The following is a 20,106-nucleotide window of genomic DNA, read 5'->3' on the forward strand; positions in this document are numbered from 1 at the left end:
AAGGCAAATCGTTAAATCAGAACTCTCTTCAAGTGCACCAGGGATTTTGTGTCTGAAAAAAATGAACTTCATTTATTGCACATCTGTGGCTTTTTTAACACGAATTCCACAAAAGAGATTCAGTGTCTGCCTATGAGGTGTATGTGAACTCAACTGTAATACTTTGAGACATATTAAAACATATCTTCTGAGGTGTAAAAAGTATCATGTGCTGAAAATGCTCTGTTGAACTGGAAGCCTCAAGCAGAGGGCTGAAAGGAAAAGTTATTTCTCTTCTGACTTGGTGCTTTGAACGGCAATGGGAGAAATGGGAAATCCGAGGCTGACTTATCTTTGTTTTAACACTTGGCTGCTTGGAAGAGGAAGAGATGACAGCTGTTACCTGCTGGCTCTGGGCAAGAGCCATTCACCACTTCTAGTGGCTTCCCTAAATGTCAAGGTATACGGGGTGCTGGTACCAAAACTAAGCTTGGTGGAGGCAAAATAGAAGCTTGCAATGAGTTGCCCTAGATACTTTACCTCCACTGAAGTAAATCTGGGGTCTTTATGTGCTAGCTACTGGTCCAGCTTTTGTGCTGTGAGGATATTAATAAGTGCACACACACTGCCATTTAATTGCAAATTCACAAGGTAAAAAAATCTTGTAGTAAGTACTTTTTAAAGTTTTAAGAGGAGTTTCTCCAAGTATCTAATTAGTCATCTATCTCTTAACCATGTTTTCCAACAGCAGTAGTACTAGCACGTAATTTTTAAAAACAAAAATCCAGTTGCATGTTCTCTGAGGTAGCTAGCTCTCTCCATGAGCAGTGTTGATGGATGTAGAAGGTCTCAGCACTTAGGGGAGGGTGGAGTAACCTTTTATCTATACATACCATTGTTTTGTGGTTTTTTTTTTTCTTCTGTCAGTTTCAACTACTTATCTGATACCAGGGCCCTAACAGGCACGTTGCTATTAAACGAGGTACTTTTTCTGTGGTTTGGGATGGCCGTTGCAGGCTGGGTAAAATGCATTATAAGGTATTACACGTTGCTGTCCCTGGCTCTTGTATTATTCTGTGATGCATTTTCTTAGTCTAAGAAAAGAGTATCTTTAGAGAAGTGAAATTGAATAGAAGCCAGAATTAGCTGATACTGTATTTTACTTGAAAAATCTAAATGGAAAAGTGAAAAGAAAAGGCTGTGAAGGTTACATCTGAGCAGTGATGTGGCACGTTACTTAAACTCATGGATACAAAAAAGGTGAAGGATGTGCATGGTGGGCAGCCGTGCTTGGTTTCCTGGCCTGCTACTCTCTGTGCTACCTCTTGAGTGTGGGTGCAAGTCCATCCCCTGTCCTCTAGTTTTATGTCAGGTGGGAGTTGTTCATACTTCTAGTGGCAAATGTATAAATTCACAGGCTTTTGTAATTATCATGTGCAGTTAATTATCTAAAGAGAAAGTTGACTGAAGCAATTTTCTAATTGAACTGGTTAAACATAGTTTTATTGATGAAAATGGATATTTTTGAATTCATATAAATCATGTCACAAGAAAAAACTTAGGGAAGTTTGGAGGGTATTTTGGTGATGCGTATCTGAAACAGCCCCGAAAGTGCTATGGTATGAAAAAAGTGAAATGAATATCCTTCTTCTGGCTTGGTATCTTCCTGACAGGGCACTCATCTACCTTGGGATGCAAGAATTGCTTTATAGTGATTATTTTGCACATGTCCAAACCCAAAATTTTAGTGTAGGGCTGAGAGCTGTTGTGTTGAAACTGTGTGAGAAAACCTGCTGTCTCAACATGAGAATTTCTTATGTTTGATCTTGAGGTTCTTGATCTTGTTCAAGAGAATATGCAGGGGAGAGGAATGAATAGCCAAAAGGCAGCATAGATAAAAAAAATATGCTTTATGCACTTGAAATGGCTTGTTTAAGAGGAAGCTCATGGGATCAGTCTTTGGAATGGAGTTTTACTCCCTACCTTTTTCTGTCCTGCTGAGGGGTCTTGCACCAAATCCCTGTGGTGTCAGTGGCTGCCCTGGATGTCTGTGGATCACATTATTCTATGTAGCAGCAATTGGCTGCTCTTCACTTCTAGTAACTCTGATTTTATTAGCACTCATCTGACACCTTTGGCCTGGAGGAGACGTGAAATCATAGGTTCCCATCCTCTTCTGTGCCACTGGTGAGTCATGCTGGAGTTAGAGTTGAGGTGGAGTGCAGAGAAGAGATGAAATGGATATGATTGCTTGGGCACCATGTTGGCACCACTGGTGATAAAAAAGGTGTAAGGCATAGCAGAAATGTCAGGCTGCAGCAGCACCTGGGATCTGTTTGGAGCAGGCAAGGAGGCATCAGTGTGCAGTGGGAGCAGAAGAAGTTAGTGGCTAGGAACTGTAGGGTGAGCTCAGATGGAAAAAGGTAAAGCTTGTGCCAATTTAGGAGGAAAGAAGGAAGGTGGTAACAGGCTGTGAAGGAGGTTGGGAATTGCAGCTGTGGGACCTCTGGACAATGTGCTGCTTGTAAGCAGGCTGAGCTTTTTTGTTACAGCTCAAAGTGCATTTTCTTCTTCTCCAACTCATGTGAATCAGTCAGGAAGACAGAATTGTCATGAAACTGCTCATGCACTGCAGGCCATGGCAGAAGTCATTTGCTGGCTTCTGCAGTTAGTACTAAAACAACTGCTTAAATTTCAAACTACATAGGAAAACAAGTAATAGTAGATTTCTTTGCTCCTCTGGACAGCTGTCCATAAGGTTCTAGAGGAGCATTTGCCAGCTTTTTTTTTGGTTCAAAGCACATATAGTGGGATGGATGTTAGAGCAGCTGTACAGTGGGATTGAGAATTGTGGTGTGGTTGTGGGAAGGCCGTGGTCAATGAAGTGCCTGTGCTCAGAGCAGTCACCCAGAAAGGAGAAATAGGGGGAACATGTGGCTTGTTGGCTCTGCTTTGGGAGATGTCTGTAAGGGGCAGGTTGCTCCTATGTGACAGGATAGATCTTCTGTTGGATTGTATATGTTTGGATGTTGTAATAACAAGGCTTCTACGGTCAGACATAATGATCACAGAAAGCCAGAGTCATCATCTTGCTGCTATTTCTGTCTTTTGGGTCAGTGCATTTCTCTGTAAGCCACAAACCATTTTATCTATAAGTGCTGGTTGGTTTTCTGCCCACAGTTACGGAACATGGAGCTTACCTCAGCAAAAAATTATTTTCCTTGAAAATTCAGTTAGCTTGAAACCGTTGTCTCTTCTACATGTAGAAGGTTATGTAACTAGAAAGGGCTTGGTGCAAAAAGATCTTTGGGAAGAGAGAAGTACTGGAATGTTTTCAGTTGTCTCAAGGAGAACTTTCCTGATACAAGTTTTATTTTGTTCACCTTGTTCAAATTTCTTTTTGTTCTTTTCTTCCTAAGACTTTGTTTTGGCCCCTGTCTTAATCAGAAGTTGCCAGAAATGGTTTTTAGGATGAAGGCCTCCCTACATATCTATTACTTTCTTCAAATGAGTGAGGGCCTGAGGCTGGGATGTCAAAATATTCCTAGTGAGAAAACAGAGTTAGCTGCACTCCTTGTAGCTATTGTGGGATCTCTGAACCCAAACCTGTACCAAGATGGATGTATTTCCTGCCCCTTCCCCCTTCCTCCTCTCCTTAAGTCAAACCTTCAAAATTAAATGACAGCATCAGCACAGAGATTGTTGCTGCTTAATGAGTTTCAATTGGGTTACAGATTGAAGCCTGACTCCTTGCAATGACAGATTAATAACTCCTTCTGCTGAAGCTTTAGGAGGGGGGATAATTATTTTCTGGGCTCTTTTTTTTTTTTTTTTAGACTGGAAAGCTCATTTCTTGCTAGTGCCTGAGCCAGGTGCTATTACTCTAAATCTTTTTGTAACAAAAGATTTGATAGTAATATTTTTCAGACTCTGAGGAACTTGTGGCCTCCTGTTTGAGATCTGCTGAGTGTTCTAGCATGCATATGGGAGAAAAAACAGTAACAGAACACAAGGATTAAGCAGAAAGCTTTCTGTTATACACCATAAAACTCCTGCTGGTCCTGCTATTAGTTCTTCTTGGTGCCTGCCAGCATGGTCACTGATGAGCCTGGGGGAAAGAATCTCAGTGTTTGGGGTTTTACTCATCTGGCTTAGAAGTCTGTATTGAAAGAAATGCTTCAGCTCTGCTGCTGCTGCAGGGGATTGGGACCAGTTGCAGTTGGCACTCTGTTAGGGAGTCACTCCTGTGTGAGGGAAGGAAAGGGAGCCACAGTGGGGCAGAGGTTGGTGTCTTTGTGATGGCCCATTGCTGCTCACGCCTCTAGGAACCTATGTGGTATTAGTACGTGTATGGCTTTCACTACTTGTGTTTTATAAATAAGGAGGGAAACCTATATTTTTAAAAGTATAAAGGAGCTTTAAAAATTTCATTTATGAAGTATTTAACAGCAAATGCTTTGTTAAATCTGTGTTGCATGAAACAATGGTTATGTGGTAACTAAACTTGCCAACACCTGAGTTTAGTTGCAGACTCTGTAATCTCTGACAAATACCTGTGCCCTTTATAACTGTGATATTTTATTTCTAAGTTGAGACTGTCTCTTTAAATTGTCTTCTCTGGCCTGTCCAAGGTCTTTCACTGAGTCATTACTGAGGCTGGGATTTAGCTCAGAAGACTTGACTCATAGTCCCGTGCTTGGACCAGAGGCCACATGTGATTACCACAGGACAGCAGCTTCTTCTGGGGCCGACTGTCAGTTCAGGCTGTTTGACAGATTGTTGTTGGGTTGGGGTGTGTGTGTTTTGTGGGTTTAGGGGTTTTTTAATGCTTTTAAACTTTTTTTTTTGGTTTTTTTCTGGAATTTAGGTTCTAGGGGAGGATACAAGGAGCAATTTTTCCTACTAGCTATCATTTTGCCACATATTTGTGGTCATATTTCTGTGGTTGCTCTATTGCTAATATGGTCTACTTGTCCCTCCAAATTATTTGGAAAAAAAAATTCTGGGGTTATAGCTCTCCTGTGCAAATATAAAGCTGTATGTGAAACTTAATAGTTCTTCAGAAACTAACTTTTGAAAAGCCAAAGCAATCTTCTGTTTAAATCTCTTGATAGTTGTATTTTTAAGTCACTCTTTTTCTTCCTTGAACCTGTTCTTTAACCCCATCATCAGTAAGAATGTGCATTACAGAATAAAGCATACCTGCCTGCCCCTGTAGTTCATAGGTTTTTTTACCATTTTGCTATGCATGTAAGTATGTAAATCACACTAACATGACACAACATGAAAAAGAGCTAGATCCCTACACTCCTGCGAGTTCTTTGGAACCAAAAGCTTGCGATGAGGCACGAGTGCACAGTGCACACATGTCTGGCAGCACAGAGCCAGCAAGTTAATTTGACATTTGGTTCTGCACAGTGTGCCAATAACCTTTTTGTATAATCTGCTTATTTAAATTCAAAACTATGCTTAGTTTGGCTTATTTTAAAAGTGAATAAAATGCTTACTACAAAGATGCCCTTGATAGCATACTGCTACGTCTGCCTACAATGAGGAAGAACTACCCGCTTGTTTACTGTCTTTTAACTTCCCTATCTAAAATAGCCCTAAGGCAATGACAAAGCCTGACCTTGAATCTGTTATTCAGAATTTTAGGGTTTGGATAGCCTCAAAATTTCTTCCAGACTTCAAGAATCGGCATCCTCTGCTTTCCTTCCCTGTTGAAAAATGCTGGGTTTAATTTTTTTTTTTTTTTTTTCTGAAACGTACTGAGAATTTGTCATGTGCTTACACTGCTGAACATAAACTGCTTCCCATTTTTCAAAGTTTGCATCTTCTGCAGTGATGTGACAAGCTGGTGAATGTCACACTGGCAACACTGCACCATTGAGAAAGTAGATAATAGATTGGCCATGCTGAGTGCAAGACAGAATCACAGAATCACAATTAGGTTGGAAAAGACCTCTGAGATTGAATCCAATTCAGGACCAAACACCACGGTGTCAAGAGACCATAGCACTGAGTGGCAGTTTTTTCTTAAACACCTCCAGGGATGGTGACTCCAGCACCTCCCTGGGAAGTCTGTTCCAATGTCTAATCAACCTTTCTGTGAACAAATTCCTCCTAATGTCCACTTTGAACCTTCCTTGGCACAACTTGAGGCCATTGCCTCTTGTCCTGCTGCTTGCCTGGGAGAAAAGGCCAACCCCCACCAGCTGTAGCCTCCTTTCAGGTGGTTGTAGAGAGCGATAAGGTCTCCCCTGAGCCTCCTCTTCTCCAGGCTGAACAACCCCAGCTCCTTCAGCTGCTCCTCACAGAACGTGTGTTCCAGACCCTTCACCAGCTCCACTGCCCTCCTCTGGACTTGCTCCAGCACCTCAATAGTCTTCTTGAACTGAGGTGCCCAGAACTGGACACAGTACTCGAGGTGTGGCCTCACCGAGGCTGAGTACAGGGGAAGTGCAGATGCTATCAGAGGCCTGGAGTTCTGCAGAAACTTTCTTAACCCTTCCTCAAGGGGTTGTACAGTGGTGTTCTTCTGCCCTCCTGTACAGGTTAGTACATTGAATGGCAAGCAAATGGTAGAGAGAGTGAGTTGCTAGTGCTTCTGGAGATGGTATGTAACATGTGATCTCTTTTCTTTTTAATATGCAACATTATTGGCTCAGTTCTGGATCAGAAAAAAATGCTTGAATTATTTTGTACAAGTGTTGAAACTTCCTCATAAATCACTGTGAAATTTAAAGGTGTGGACTGTGAGGTTCAAAGGCTGACGCTGTAATAGGAAAAATACTTTATCTGTTGGTGTTCAGGCTATTTAAAGTAAAGCTTCCCAAGTGTGGTATCTTGATGCACACAAACATCCAGTAGAAAAGTGATCTATGTGATAATCACTGTATATCATTATTAGTCTTTCACCTTGAAAATACATACAGGGCTTTCTTTCATCCTTCTTGCCAAGTTTTTTTTTTCAGCTTTGTTTCTTTGTCCTCAAGCTGGTAAAAAGTTCAGTTCGGAAGTAGGGAAGAAAAATCTAGACTTTTAAATATAAGAAATCCTCTTTTTTTTTTTCATATTCTTTGTGTGTATTTTCAAAAGCAAACAGTATTTTACTCTCTATCACCAAAGAAGCTGGTGTTCAGGTACCTAAAATGTGCTATTCTGCCTCTGTGTGGGCTGCACTAAGGGAAGACAAACCTCTGCCAAGCGAAGACTGGCTTTCACCACTGAGAGTGTTGCCCAGCTTCACAAACCTGTCAGCAGTTTGCTGTAGTGTCCCTTCCAAAATATACTATGATTGCACTAAAAAAAAAGAGAGAAGTATTAGTAACAAGTGCTTTATGTGATGTATCACAATAGCTGCTTTCCTGTACTTATGTGGAATTAGCTGAATATCTCCTGGTCACCCCTTTTGCCTGCTTTTGATAGGGTCAGTTGAAGCCCAAGGCAGGTGGCAAGTCAGGGTGGACTGAGGAAGTAAAAGCAGCCCCTTCCTAGTCTGCTGTATATTTTTGGCTTTTATGATAAGACTCATTGCTATTTCTTCTGCTCTGACTTAATGAGTTAGGAGTGTAGTCTGTCTTTTAAACAAAATAAAAACTCAGCTCCAAAGCAACAGAAAACCCCAAGACCTGATCCAGAAATCAATTAAGTTGATTTTAAAGAAACTTTTGCAGTATAAAGTATCTGTCTGAGGGGTCCAAATGTTCATGGGAAAGACCATGTCCAGCAAATGTCCAGCCCTTTGCTCACACCGGGCCCCCACAGCTTGGGTTGTTCATGGCCGTACTCAAGGGAGTTTTGGCTATATGCAAGGAAGGAGATTATGCAGCCTTTGTGACAGCCTGTTCTGGTGCTTGGCCACTTCACTGTTTTAAAAAACAAACCTTGCCTAATTTTTTTCGCCTGCGCTGCAACAAGTTTGTTGCCTTCAGTCCTAATCACTGTGCGCTTTCCAGAAGATTCTGTCCCTCTCTTCTCTGCCTCCCCAGAGAGTAGCTGCAAACAGCAGTAAAATCTCTACCGCGTCTCCTTCAGCTTGAAGATTGAAAAGGGAGGACCCTCAATATTCAGTGCCTGGCCCTTTACCAGAAGTGTACGAAAGAAACTGTATCTAAACAGGTTTGAGCTCACAGATTGATCCAGTCCACTGATTCACAGATCAAGTTGAATTCACTGATCAAACTGTGTGATGTGAAGGGTGAATGCCTCTGGTTCCTGCAGCCAGCTGCCAGCTGGCACTCCCTGAAACCTCAGGGCTACTTCCGCAGAGAACTGGGCTGGAAATCACACAGACCACAGCTCTCACCAGAAAAAGGTACTCATGGTTGTGTGTGTCTTTCTAAACTCATGTTCTCACTTCAGTGACTTCTGTAGTCAAACAAAACCAAAAGTAAAGATAACATTTTAAATGGTGTATTGTTAGATTGGTGTTGCCCAATCCAGTTGCATCAAAGGAGGTTTGGATTGGATATTAGGATTGTTTTATTCACTGAAAGGGTGGTCAAGCATTGGAATTGCCCAGGAAGGTGGATGAGTAACTATCCCTGGAGGTGTTTATAAGATATGTAGGTGTGGCACTTAAGGACATGGTTTAGTGGTAGACTTGGCAGTGCCAGATTAACAGCTGGACTCAGTGATCTTAGGTATTTTCCAACCTAAATGATTCTATGACTATGTCTGAAATCTAATATTTTTCATTATCAATAGTGATTTGTTTCAGAAGGGACAAAATATTCCCAGGTTTTAATGCTTCATTTCTAGTAAGATATTCTTTGTGTACAACCTGCATGACCAGCATTGTACAGGCAAGCTGCTGGCATAAATATTCTCTCTGTTAAAAGTGAGAACGCAAGTCATGCATACAGGGTATTAAGAATTAGTTTTTGAGCAATGATGTAAACTTGCCCTTGCAATAGTTACCATAACCCAAAATGTTGAAAGTAAGGCGCTTCTCAGATTTTGAAGTATTTGTATCCATTTATAGTTTTTCCTCCCTTGTGACAGTCTTCCAATAAAAGGCAGTGCTGGATTTATTTGGCCTAGAGGTTTTCTTTTTGAAGAGGTAGAGTGCTCTGAAGCAGTCAGAAAAATATTTGCGTTCTTGATCCAGGTTCTCCATAAACTCTTCAGCAGTGACCCCTCAGGCAGGAGTAATACAGAGTTTATGCACTGATTCTTCTATATCCGTTCCTATATTCCAGCAACCGTTCCTTGCTTCCAAATAAACAACAGAGCTATATTGAATTTATGCTTATGTTAACAGCCTAGAAGTAAGTCTTAGTCTAGGCTTGTTCACTGAAAAATTCCAGGTATCTCTCTTTCTATTCTGTTTTTTTCCTCTTAGCTGCAACTCTGATGTTTCAGAAATGGTTGAAATCAAGTATCCAGAGAGAATTACAGAGGATGCCCTGGCCCTAGAAGGACTTTCAGAGGCTATAAATCAGGCAGTTTGTTCTGCCTGAAAAGCATTTGGGGTTTTAGTTTTTTGTGATCTTGGAGGGCTGACCGAGCTGTCTGAGCTTCGTTAATGTTGTTTTATCAAGTGAGATGGGATGTAGAAAATCACATAACAAGTCCACTAAATTTTTATCATGTAAAAGTTGTGCTGTTCATTGGAAAACTGAAAATTCTTCCATATAGTTTTCCACAAAGACTTCAAATTTATTTTTAGAAAAGCACTAATAACTTCTGCCAAACAAGTGCTTTAATGTTTCTATTTAATGTTTAAAACCTGTTGGTTTGGAACTATATGATATATATATATATATAGCGGTATGCCTATACCTTTGTAAAGTCAGGGAGATTTCCATTCTTCTAATTCATCTTTTGAACTAACAAATGTCCAATATTTTGCTAATGAAGTTGGCCATGGAATTTGTGTGTCTTCCTTGGGCCCCTTTTATTTACATACTTATTTCCTTTAATGACTGAGCTGTGGGTGGCTTTACCCACTTGACTGCTTCTGACAGCCTTTTGCCTCAACAAAGGCACCTGCTCCAGGTGCACCTGCTGCAAGACAGCACCCTGACTGCAGGGCCCACATGTTCCTAAACTGCATGGTGCTCAGTGCAAAAAACTAATCAATTTTGGTGTTTTATCAATAGGAGGTATATGAAAATTCCCTGTACCTGTGTTACTGGCCATGGGATAGTGAGGATATGGGGTAGAATGTTTTACTTCAAATGCTAAGTACTAGTTATAAATATAATTGGTATGTTTTATTATGGAGGAAAATGTGTAAGTGGATTATATCCAGTTATACAGTGCAAACCCCTCCGGCTCTCAGGTTTCTCTTCGTAATGCAATAGTAATTGGGTTTCCCATCTGCTTTTGCAATGCATTCACTAAGGACAGTCTCTGACCCTAAGAATCTATTACATCTACCAGTGTCCCCCTCTCTATTCTCAGATGAGTAGCAATATAGAATTGGCTTTGTGCCACAGCTGTGTATAAGCTCATCTGTACAGTTTTCTTTCTGCATTCTCATTTACTACAGAATTTCTGGCTGATGCTGGTTAGATCAGCTTTTACCACAATCAGTCTTCCTGATGTATTTTGTGACCATAGCTCTTCCTAGCTGTGAGCAGTGTGAGAGCAGCAGAAAGCTTAGGCTGCTTGCTGGGTTGGTGAAGGTGTCTTTAGCCATAACTGGTAGTGCAAGTGGCTTGAAGGTGACTGGCTGTAACCTGTCACTTTGTGCAGAGCTGTGTTTCTGCCTCATCCATCATATGTAGCTGTAAAATGCTCCAGTGGTGCTAGGAGATGCTTCTATAAATCTGTGTTTTTAAATCATCAGCATTTGAAATTTCAGTAGATTTGTCTTGCTTAAGACATTTCTTCCCCTGTGTTCTGAGTATGTGCTTCCCTTTTCTAAATAAAACATATCTTAATATTCCAGTTATTTTGGAATGATCTTGTTGCTGCTCTCTTCTCTTGATATTAGAGAAGGAAGGCTGGAAATGAGCCTCCCACTAGTGCCACAGCTGCTACCTGCTGTGGCAGGTACCTTGCACTAAAACAGTTTTGTCACTATGGACTTGAAGAGAATGGGGTATGTTCCTTGGATTGGCTTTTTGGGGGCACAGTTTGCTTACTCTTTGCACTATGTCATAACAAAAAGTCTATTTAGCTTCTTTGCTGTGTGGGGTAGATTTTTGTTTTGTTTTGTTTTGTTTTACCTCATTCATTTTCTGGTTATTACCTGTCAGCTTCATTTACTATCTGGGGAAACTATGGGTGCAGAGGTGGGGTTTACAGGGAGCAAAACCAACGTTGACTACTGACTTGTCAACAAAAGCATCAAATATTCATCTTGCAGTTGTCTGGAGCAAGGATTAAATTGCCCATCATCCTAGGGCAACAGGGGAGCCTTTAGTAAGTGGGTATCAATTTGTTTACTTGCCAGACCAAAACCCGTTTTGGCTGTTCTTATATATTCTCTCTGCAGAAGTTCTTTTCTTAGTACATTGTGACAGGAATGGTTCTCAATTAAAACTTTGTGCTCCTCCAGCCCCCTGGCATTAAGTTACAAATTATTTTTGTCACTGTCTCTGATGCATTTGTTATGGATAGTATCTTCTGGTTGGATTCTCTCTGCTGGCTAAGTATTATGTTCCTGAATCCTGGATCTCTTAGGATTGCTCATTTATACCTTATTGTATTTTTTAATGTGAAATGTGGAAAATGCTTGCAAATGACACGTAGTGGCTTCTTTGTGCATGTCATCTGACTTTTAGTTTTAAAGGTTGTGGAGTACACAGAAGATTGTGCAACAGGCATTGTTTACTTACCTAGAATTGTGAGACTAAAAACTGCATCCTTGCTGCATGCATAAAATAATACGGCAAACGTTACCATTTCAGATCAGTTATGGTCACATGTTTCCAGCAGTCATTGTTTTCTGGCAATAGTGTGTTTGCTCAGTTCTTTCCTAAGGCAGGTGAAACATATTTGATGTGTCCTAATGTTTGGCCTCTCATGTGACTGGGGGTTTACACTTTTGAGATGTGAATGAGGGTGAGGAAGACAAAAACTGAAATGGAACCTTTTGTTTGTCACTTCAGTCAGGTAGCAGATTCTTCAAATTCATTGGTGGTTTTGATGTGCTCAGGGCCTCTCTGCAGAAAACTGATAGTAACAATTCACTTCAACATGTTTATGATGAACATATGCTTGTAAAGTCCATCCATGATCCCTTGGATGTTGTTTGAAAATTGTAAAGGTGCAGGAGTAGCAAATCAGCCTCCTGGATTTTTACCTCTCTTCCAGGACTCATAGTTGGGGTGATCTTGAGATACGGGACTCCCTCCACAAGTGGCCATGACAAACCATTCAGCTGCTCGCAGGAGGACAGGCCCTTCACCACCCTGCTGGTCAATGTCAGCGGCAAGTTCTTCGAGTATACGCTCAAAGGGGAAATAAGCCCTGGGAAGATCCACAACGTGGAGCAAAATGACATGTTGAGGAAGGTGAGGCTACACCATTTTTTGTGCTTGGCTGAGTGTTTCTCCTTCATCTCTGCTTCCCTCCCTCCTCCCTTTTCTATCCCGTTTGAACATTAGGTAGTGTCAAGTGTCAGTATTCGTGATAGTAACAGCACTTCAATGCTGAATTCAAAAGCACCTTATGAACTATATCACTGCTGGAGAAACTCTGCTCTGTTACATGTATGTAGTGCTTCCCTAAAGGCCTTGGTTTGAAGACTTAATGTATGTTTCTAACATCTGTAGAATTCACAGAGACCAGCTGAACTGAAAAAAAAGCCTAGCACTGTCTTGTATAAATGCAATATAAGGAAAAGTATAATTTCTTAGTGAAAAGTGATTGCTCCTTGTTGGTTTGGGTTTTTTTCCCCTAAGGTTTTAAAATCTGTTTGTTGCCAGGAAATAGTTACTACTTCCACCCTCTAAACTACCAAATCAGACAGTCTGGTATTGGAAGTGAAATTCACCCATCAGCAGCTATTCAGATGTGTTATTTGCCTTTTTATTCAGTGTCAGGAATAAATCACCTTTTGTGTGTATCAAAGATAGGCTTTGAAGTATAGGATTGTGATCTAAAAATACTTCTTTCTGCAGACTATGAAGAGAGCTTAGCTGTCTATGTGTATCTGTCTGCTGTAGGTATCTCAAGTTAGCTGAAATGAGCCCTACTCTAGGAGGGCACAGTTGTAGTGTTTGTCTTCTAACCTGTGCTTAGGCAGAGAGTGAAGAGAGCCTCGTTAGTCTCACACATGTGAAGGTCTTCTGTTTGCATTTTAACTGTTGTTTTTTGTTCTTTAGTGCAGTGTAGTCCTTGGATATCTGGAACTCCTACTGAAATACATGGAAGAGGTGTATGATGCAAATTTCTGAAAAAGTCTTGTATCTGACTTGATTGTCTCACAATAACTATTCAGTGGCTAAACTTGCATAAAAAAGTAAACTAAAACAGCAGCTGTACCAATATCAGGTATCACAATAGGAGAGATCTTCTCCAGTATAATTTCTACCAGAAATTTGTAATTTAAAATAGAGGACTGTGTTTGGGACTGCTGCCAGATTATCACAGGTAATGGATATAATGCCTGTTCTTTCTAGATGTTACTTACCAACAAGAACTGCAACTTTTTGCTGCTCTGTACAAATGGAGCTGGCCAATGTTTTAGAGGGTCAACTTATCTATATCAACAGCCAAAAATAGGGGTTGTCAGAAAATGAGCAAGGAAAAAGACCTAAAAATTTGTGTATGTCTGTTTCTAATTGAAATTTCATATTTTATTTTTTAGGTAACATTTGACCCAGAAGTTTTTTTCAACATTCTATTGCCTCCTATAATTTTTCATGCTGGTTATAGCCTGAAGAAAGTAAGTGCAATAACTTCTGAGGAGAATAGGTCCTTTATTTTTCATGTGAGATTGCTGATTTGTTCAGGACTGTAGTCTCCTTTCAGACATTTGCTTACAGTAAGAAAAATCTTATTTCCTCCAGAGATGGTTAGGTCATATTGTTTTAAGAGAAAATACATATATTTTTGAGTATAAATGTATTAAACTCTAGTTAATTTTGCTGATTTGTTTTCCTTTGAACCTAGCCAGACATTAATGTCAGTTTCATTTAAAGTAAAAGATGTTTTATTATGAATTGTTTTGGTCCTTCTCAAATGTCCAAAATGCAGTAAATTATGCTGAGAAGCAGACCTAACCCTGAATCCCAGTGGAGCTGTGTCGGACCCTTAATGGCAGAAGGGCCCAGATTCTGATCTTGCTTGAAGACACCATGAATCAGTGCTGCTTTCTGTCAAAAAGCTTTCTGTCAATAAGTTACATGTAGGATCTAATGCATGGCACAGATCTGGTTTATTCAATTTCTTGAAGTTGGATTGAATTTACATAGCAGTAATTGAAATGTTTCTCTGGAATGGAGATATGTTTCTGTGTATTGATGCAGGTGAAGTAGTGTGCTATATGGTTCTGAATGGGTGACATAAATTTTCTGAAAAAAGTATATAAACCTCTTTTTCCTACACAGAGACACTTCTTCAGGAATTTGGGGTCCATTTTGGCTTACGCCTTTTTAGGAACAGCAGTCTCTTGTTTTATTATTGGGTAAGTGAACTCTGATATCAGTTCCTCTCGACAGTAAAAGTTTAAGTTGATCAAGCATGCTCTCTCTTTGCCTGTATGTATATATTTTATGTATATATATACACACACAATTAGTTCCAGATAGCTGGTCATGTTGGTTTGCTTGCCTACAATCTCTTATGCTGCTCATATTACTGTGTCTTTTATACGAATATTCTGAGTAACAGAAATCCTGAATTGCATTGGTGACCTTGGCTTGTCTCTCAAAGAATTTCACTAGAGAAATAATCTGAAGACTATTCTTACCTCAGAGCTTTTGGCCTGTGTATTGTGTTGGGTGAAATAATACTGAGGGGAATTTTGAGCAGGGAAAATTTGGTGGAAAATGGAAGAAACATGTAGACTCTGTGCTAATTGTGTGAAGATTTCAGAATTTGCTTACTGGTTTTACATGATGTCTTCTGAATCACATATTGCTTTCCCTTGGCCTGTCTGAAATGCACCAGCTTGTTTGACTTGGAATGTTTTATCTTCTTTCTCTTCAGGAATCTCATGTATGGGGTTGTGAAACTAATGAAGTTGGTGGGTCAGCTGTCTGATAAATTCTATTACACAGACTGCCTCCTCTTTGGAGCCATAATATCTGCCACTGATCCAGGTAGCTTGATGAATATTTTTTAATAACCTTCTAAAATAACCCTATTGTTAGCATTTTCGGCTGCATATTAACGGGACTCTATTTTCAGTTATGCTTTATTAGTATATCTGAGCCTCTTCTGTGAAATGCATGCAAATTCTGAGTATTTTGAAAGCTGTTCTCTGCTGATTCGTGGCTGAACTGGTATGACATCATGGTATATTTGGAGAAAAGTGTAACTCTTCTGCTCAGATACTTAAATATGTTTTTGCCCAGTGGTTTCTTGTTAAGTGTGCATCAAGTTTAAGACTGCAAATAGATGAAATGATTACATTTTCTGGATAGCAGGACTTCCTTCTTCAGCTACATTGCTTGGGGCTGGGTAATTTAAGAGCAATATTTGAGGCTTTTAGGCTCTTTAGGTGGGGGATTTTTTTTTTCCTCTTTCAAATGAACTTCATGTTTTACAAGTTTAAGCAGAAGAATGCTTTTCTGGCCAAGTAATTTCAGCTTTGCCCAAATAATGTCGCCTTCCTTCAGAGTCAAGCAGGCTCACATTGATATCTCCTCTTGATCAGTTTGTAGGGCTGTCAAAGGTCAGGGACCAGGGTAGGGAGTGCTGAAGTATGAAGCTTGACATTTAAAGCAGTTTATTTGAGATGCTTAGTGGTGCTTAGTGTGAAAATGGGAAGTAGCTCCTGTGATTGAGATGAGCTCTGAGCAGCTGGTGGTTGCATACAATTTATGCAAAAAATCACCATGTGATTTCTGAAGTATTTCTATGGGAACATCTTCAAGATCATGGTCTTTCATCTCAGACTGAATTTTCTTGAAAGAATGGTTAAAAATATTTAGCACTCTTGCCCTTTTTAAATTACGTGGAAATTCACACCCGTGGCATAGTGTATACTTTGGGGAACACTTAGGATTATTTGTACTGTTTCACAATGGCTGAAATAATCAAACTGTGTCAACAGACCATACAGCTTTTAAAAGCAGGAAGAGCTGCACAACGTTTTTTTGATTGTCTTACATGGAACATGTTCTGAAATATTATCAGGGCTTTGGTAGAAGGGCTTTGTCTGTCCCATGCCCCTTGATCATGGGGGCCTTGCTGTGAGCACTGTGCAGATCGGAGGACAACAGACCTACCTCCTAATGGAGCTGCCCTAAAACTGATGGAGGAATTTCTTACCTGTAGGTAAACATGACTACTTTTTCCCATTTTAGTTCTGATCCTGTATTTCAGTTCCTGGGTTTTGTTGCTTTAGCCAAACTGGAAAGTCTGTTCCACAGCTCATGCAGTCATCCCAGTGTTGTTTTTCTCTTTTCTTGCTGTAGTTACCGTGCTAGCAATATTTAATGAGCTGCATGCTGATGTTGATCTCTATGCCCTTCTGTTTGGAGAGAGCGTGTTGAATGATGCTGTTGCCATTGTATTATCCTCGTAAGTAACTATGTGAATTTCTACTCTGAAATGACTAAATTACTTTTGGCGTTTGTCTAAAATAAATGTTTTTTTCTGAGAAACATTCTTTTGAGTTTAAATGGGTTGTCTTTAACTGAATTGATAACCATTTGCCAAGACCCCTAATGCATACATAGGCCAGAATGACATATATGCCTTCAGTATGGGATAGTCTCCCTGTAGCTCAGGTAGTGTTGTTACAGAAAAAATCTTTTCTGATGCCACTTCTCATTGTGTTCTCTCTTTCTAGATCTATAGTTGCCTACCAGCCAACAGGTGAAAATACCCATGCTTTTGATGCTGCAGCATTTTTCAAGTCTGTTGGTGTTTTCCTGGGAATATTCAGTGGTTCTTTCATGATGGGAGCAGTGACAGGGGTTGTGACAGCTCTGATATCCTTTTTCATGTTTAGTTATTCCATCTGAGATGGCACATGTGGGTATTATCAGAGCTTTCCTGTTTCCAGTTATAGCAAAATTGACTCTAGCTATTTTAATTCTGAGTATGAAGATTCGTGTGATATTTTTTGAAGTATTCATGTGATATTTTTTCTATAGAAAGACATTATAGGTACCCACAAAAATCAGCTCTTTCCAATAAAATTGAGGCCATACCAGAAGTTTTACTGATGTTGCTGCAACGAGCCAAGGGAGGGCCTTAAACAGGCATGTCCTAATAATATTTCGTTTCTTTTTATGAAATTAGAAAACCTAGGTTTTATTATTAGTCTTGAAAGACATCTCCTATGATAATTGGCATTTGATTCTGTCTTCAGTAAAAGCTCTCAGTCATTTCTGACCCCCACAGCACTCTTTGAGTCCTGCATTTAAACTTTTTGCCAGAAATCTGATGTCATACATCTGGGATAAGATTGTATCTCTGTGAGACTTTACTTAATAACATTATGTGCCTTGCATGATCTATTCTGTTCTCTTGATGTTTTTTCCTGGTATTTGGTTAGATCTCTGAGGTGCTCAGCAAGCAGCTTGTGTGGGTTTTGTTTTAGACTCAGGCAGGAGACCTTCACCCTGAGCTGCTCCAGAACTCATGACGCTTCTTCAGGAAAAAAATTCGGTCTTTGCTTTCCGACTTTCTAGAATAACCATATCTGTACATAGCCCAGGCCGCTTTGATCTGCCTAGACTTCTGACTGCTGACCTGAAAGGGGTAAAACGTGATGTTTTATACAATGATCAGGAACCTGTGACTCTTAAGCAGTAATGTCTCAACTGTATCTTATATACACACTGTGCAGATTTTCCTGACATGTCTGCATAATGGAAGTATAACGGGGAAGATGTGCTGTTGATGCTTTAATGTTCAGTCTCAGGTCCACTGATCTGCAATTGATGTGACCCAGAACCACGATTCTTACTCTGGCTTTTAGGCTACAAGCCATCCACAGCTCTCACTGCTTAAATGCAGTTGCTGTGGGTTTTGGCTTGCTGGTTGGCTACTAATTATGGCTGAAACGCATTCAGATCCACTTTGTAAAATTATGCTTCTGAAGCAGCAACTGGTGCTTGCTTTTTCTAATGGTTGTGCTCAGGAAGGTGATGTGAGGCTGTTCAGAACAAAGCCTCTGTGGTGGCATTTTGTGCATGTGGTGGGTTTTTTTTCTTTTTGTTCTGTTTTGGTTTTAGTTTTTGGTGTTGTTCTTTTTCTTTGGTTGTTTAATTATACAACTATTTTCTTTTGGAAACATCCCTAATGTCATGCAATGTTGTAGAGGTAAACTAAATTTGCATTTTACTCTTCATAGCTGATTAGAGCCTGTAAGTTATGGATTAAGTTAATAGATTGTTGTTCCTATAGTGTGAAGTACCTATACCTGTACCTCTCTGAGTAAGAGGTTTCATGCAGTCAGGCACTGTCCTTTGAGAATAGATAGAATACTTGGTTCCAAATGATGCAGATAATATCCAAGGACTTAGTCTGGCTTTCAGCAAGCTGTCTGTGTTTTTTTAAAAACAGCTAAGGTATAATACCACATTGTATATTCTTTCTAAATTGCAGAATCTGACTGGTTGAAAAGATGCGAAACACAAGGTGATGTCTAAAAATAAAGAAGAGAGTTAAGAAAAAAGAAAAAATTTAGTTTCAGTTAACATTTCAATTTGATCGATTATATGGAATAATAAAATGTTTTTCTTTTCTTGTCTTTCTCTCACCTTCATCTTCCTCCAAAATGATGAGCACAGGTTTTAATTTCAGATTTAATGAAATATTTTGGTATGGTTACTTACAATAACAGCAAGGGGAATAAACAGTTTGATTCACAAAACTGCCAGAAACGACCAGAAATAAGGAATTGGTTCTGACAAGAGCCCTTGCCTAACTTCAGGGGAACAAGGTTCAGCCTCTTCCTCTCCCATGGAGTGACTGTGGCTATCCAGTTTTCTTAGGCATCCATGAACATCCCTTGAGCCAGGCACTGGGATTATCTGAGTACTCTGTGGAGAAATGGGTTCCAGTTTTTGTAATGGTGGATGATGCTGCTTCAGAAGCATGATCTTAGAAAATAGATCTGTTTGGGCAAAGTGGTGGGAATGAATTCAGCTGAGCTCAAAGGTTTTTAGAGGTGGTTTCTGTGCAGAATTAACAGCTGCTTAAAAAGTATGCTGCGTTTTATATTTGGTGTAATGCCAACATGGAGTTTTTTGGTTGTTTTTTTTTTTTTTTAATGATGCTCTGGGCTTTGTTTTGAGAGCAACCTTCTGAAAAAGTAAGGTCATGGCTGAAGGTGTGTCTGGAGTATATGCTTTCCCTGTCCAAGTCAGCAGAAAATGCCAGCAAGAAGTAGGTGTGAGTGGGGGGTTGGTACTGATTGCGTTCAAATGAACTGTGCGTAGCTGTTTGCACCTCAGATACAGTGTGCTGCTCAGTGTTCACCTGCTGCCAGAGTAGGGCTTAGGAAAAAAACACCAAAAGAATTCTATAAATATGTGAACAACTTTTTTTTGTAGTGTGCAAAGAGCTAAATTTAACACTACTGATATCCATTCCACTTCCTCAGTAGCTGTATGAATTGTTAATTCAGTGTATGCTTTGATGTTCCTCAGGTTTTGCTGTCCTCTGCAAGATGAACTTGCTTTTTCTTTCCATTGAAAGACTGAGTTGCTCTGAGTTGGCTTTTTCTCTAAAACACATCAGCACAAGGAGAGGAAATACATTTTGTAGGCAGCAATTGTTTTGCCTTACAAGTACTGAAGTAGCCATGCTTGCTGGAAAAGACTTATTAACAAAGCTGAGCAGAAAAATTATTGTAAATATTACTGATCTTACGGGTTGCTGTATTCAAGAACAGCCCTGTGAATTAAATGCTTCTGAATGCATTTTATGCTTTATTTGAAGGTGGGAGTAGGAGTTGTAATTGAGGTGGCAGGGGGAACAAAACATCATTCCCCCACCAATCCCCTGAAAAACCAAGGCACATACAGTCTAAAAGGAACACCG

General features: G+C 39.9%; 1 protein-coding gene across 3 annotated transcripts in view; it reads left to right on the forward strand.

The window, feature by feature from the left end:
- SLC9A7 (solute carrier family 9 member A7) overlaps positions 1–20,106 on the forward strand; it is an 80,712-nt gene that overhangs the window by 20,737 nt on the left and 39,869 nt on the right. For all 3 annotated transcript variants that reach the window (XM_039571380.1, XM_039571447.1, XM_039571321.1), the window contains exons 2-7: positions 12,250–12,449; positions 13,748–13,825; positions 14,490–14,566; positions 15,091–15,203; positions 16,524–16,629; positions 16,901–17,042. In XM_039571380.1, the coding sequence (XP_039427314.1) occupies positions 12,250–12,449; positions 13,748–13,825; positions 14,490–14,566; positions 15,091–15,203; positions 16,524–16,629; positions 16,901–17,042 (716 nt within the window). The remainder of the gene's footprint in view (positions 1–12,249; positions 12,450–13,747; positions 13,826–14,489; positions 14,567–15,090; positions 15,204–16,523; positions 16,630–16,900; positions 17,043–20,106) is intronic.

The sequence above is a fragment of the Corvus cornix genome, chromosome 1 (assembly GCF_000738735.6).
Source record: "Corvus cornix cornix isolate S_Up_H32 chromosome 1, ASM73873v5, whole genome shotgun sequence".
NCBI classification, from domain to species: Eukaryota; Metazoa; Chordata; class Aves; order Passeriformes; family Corvidae; genus Corvus; species Corvus cornix.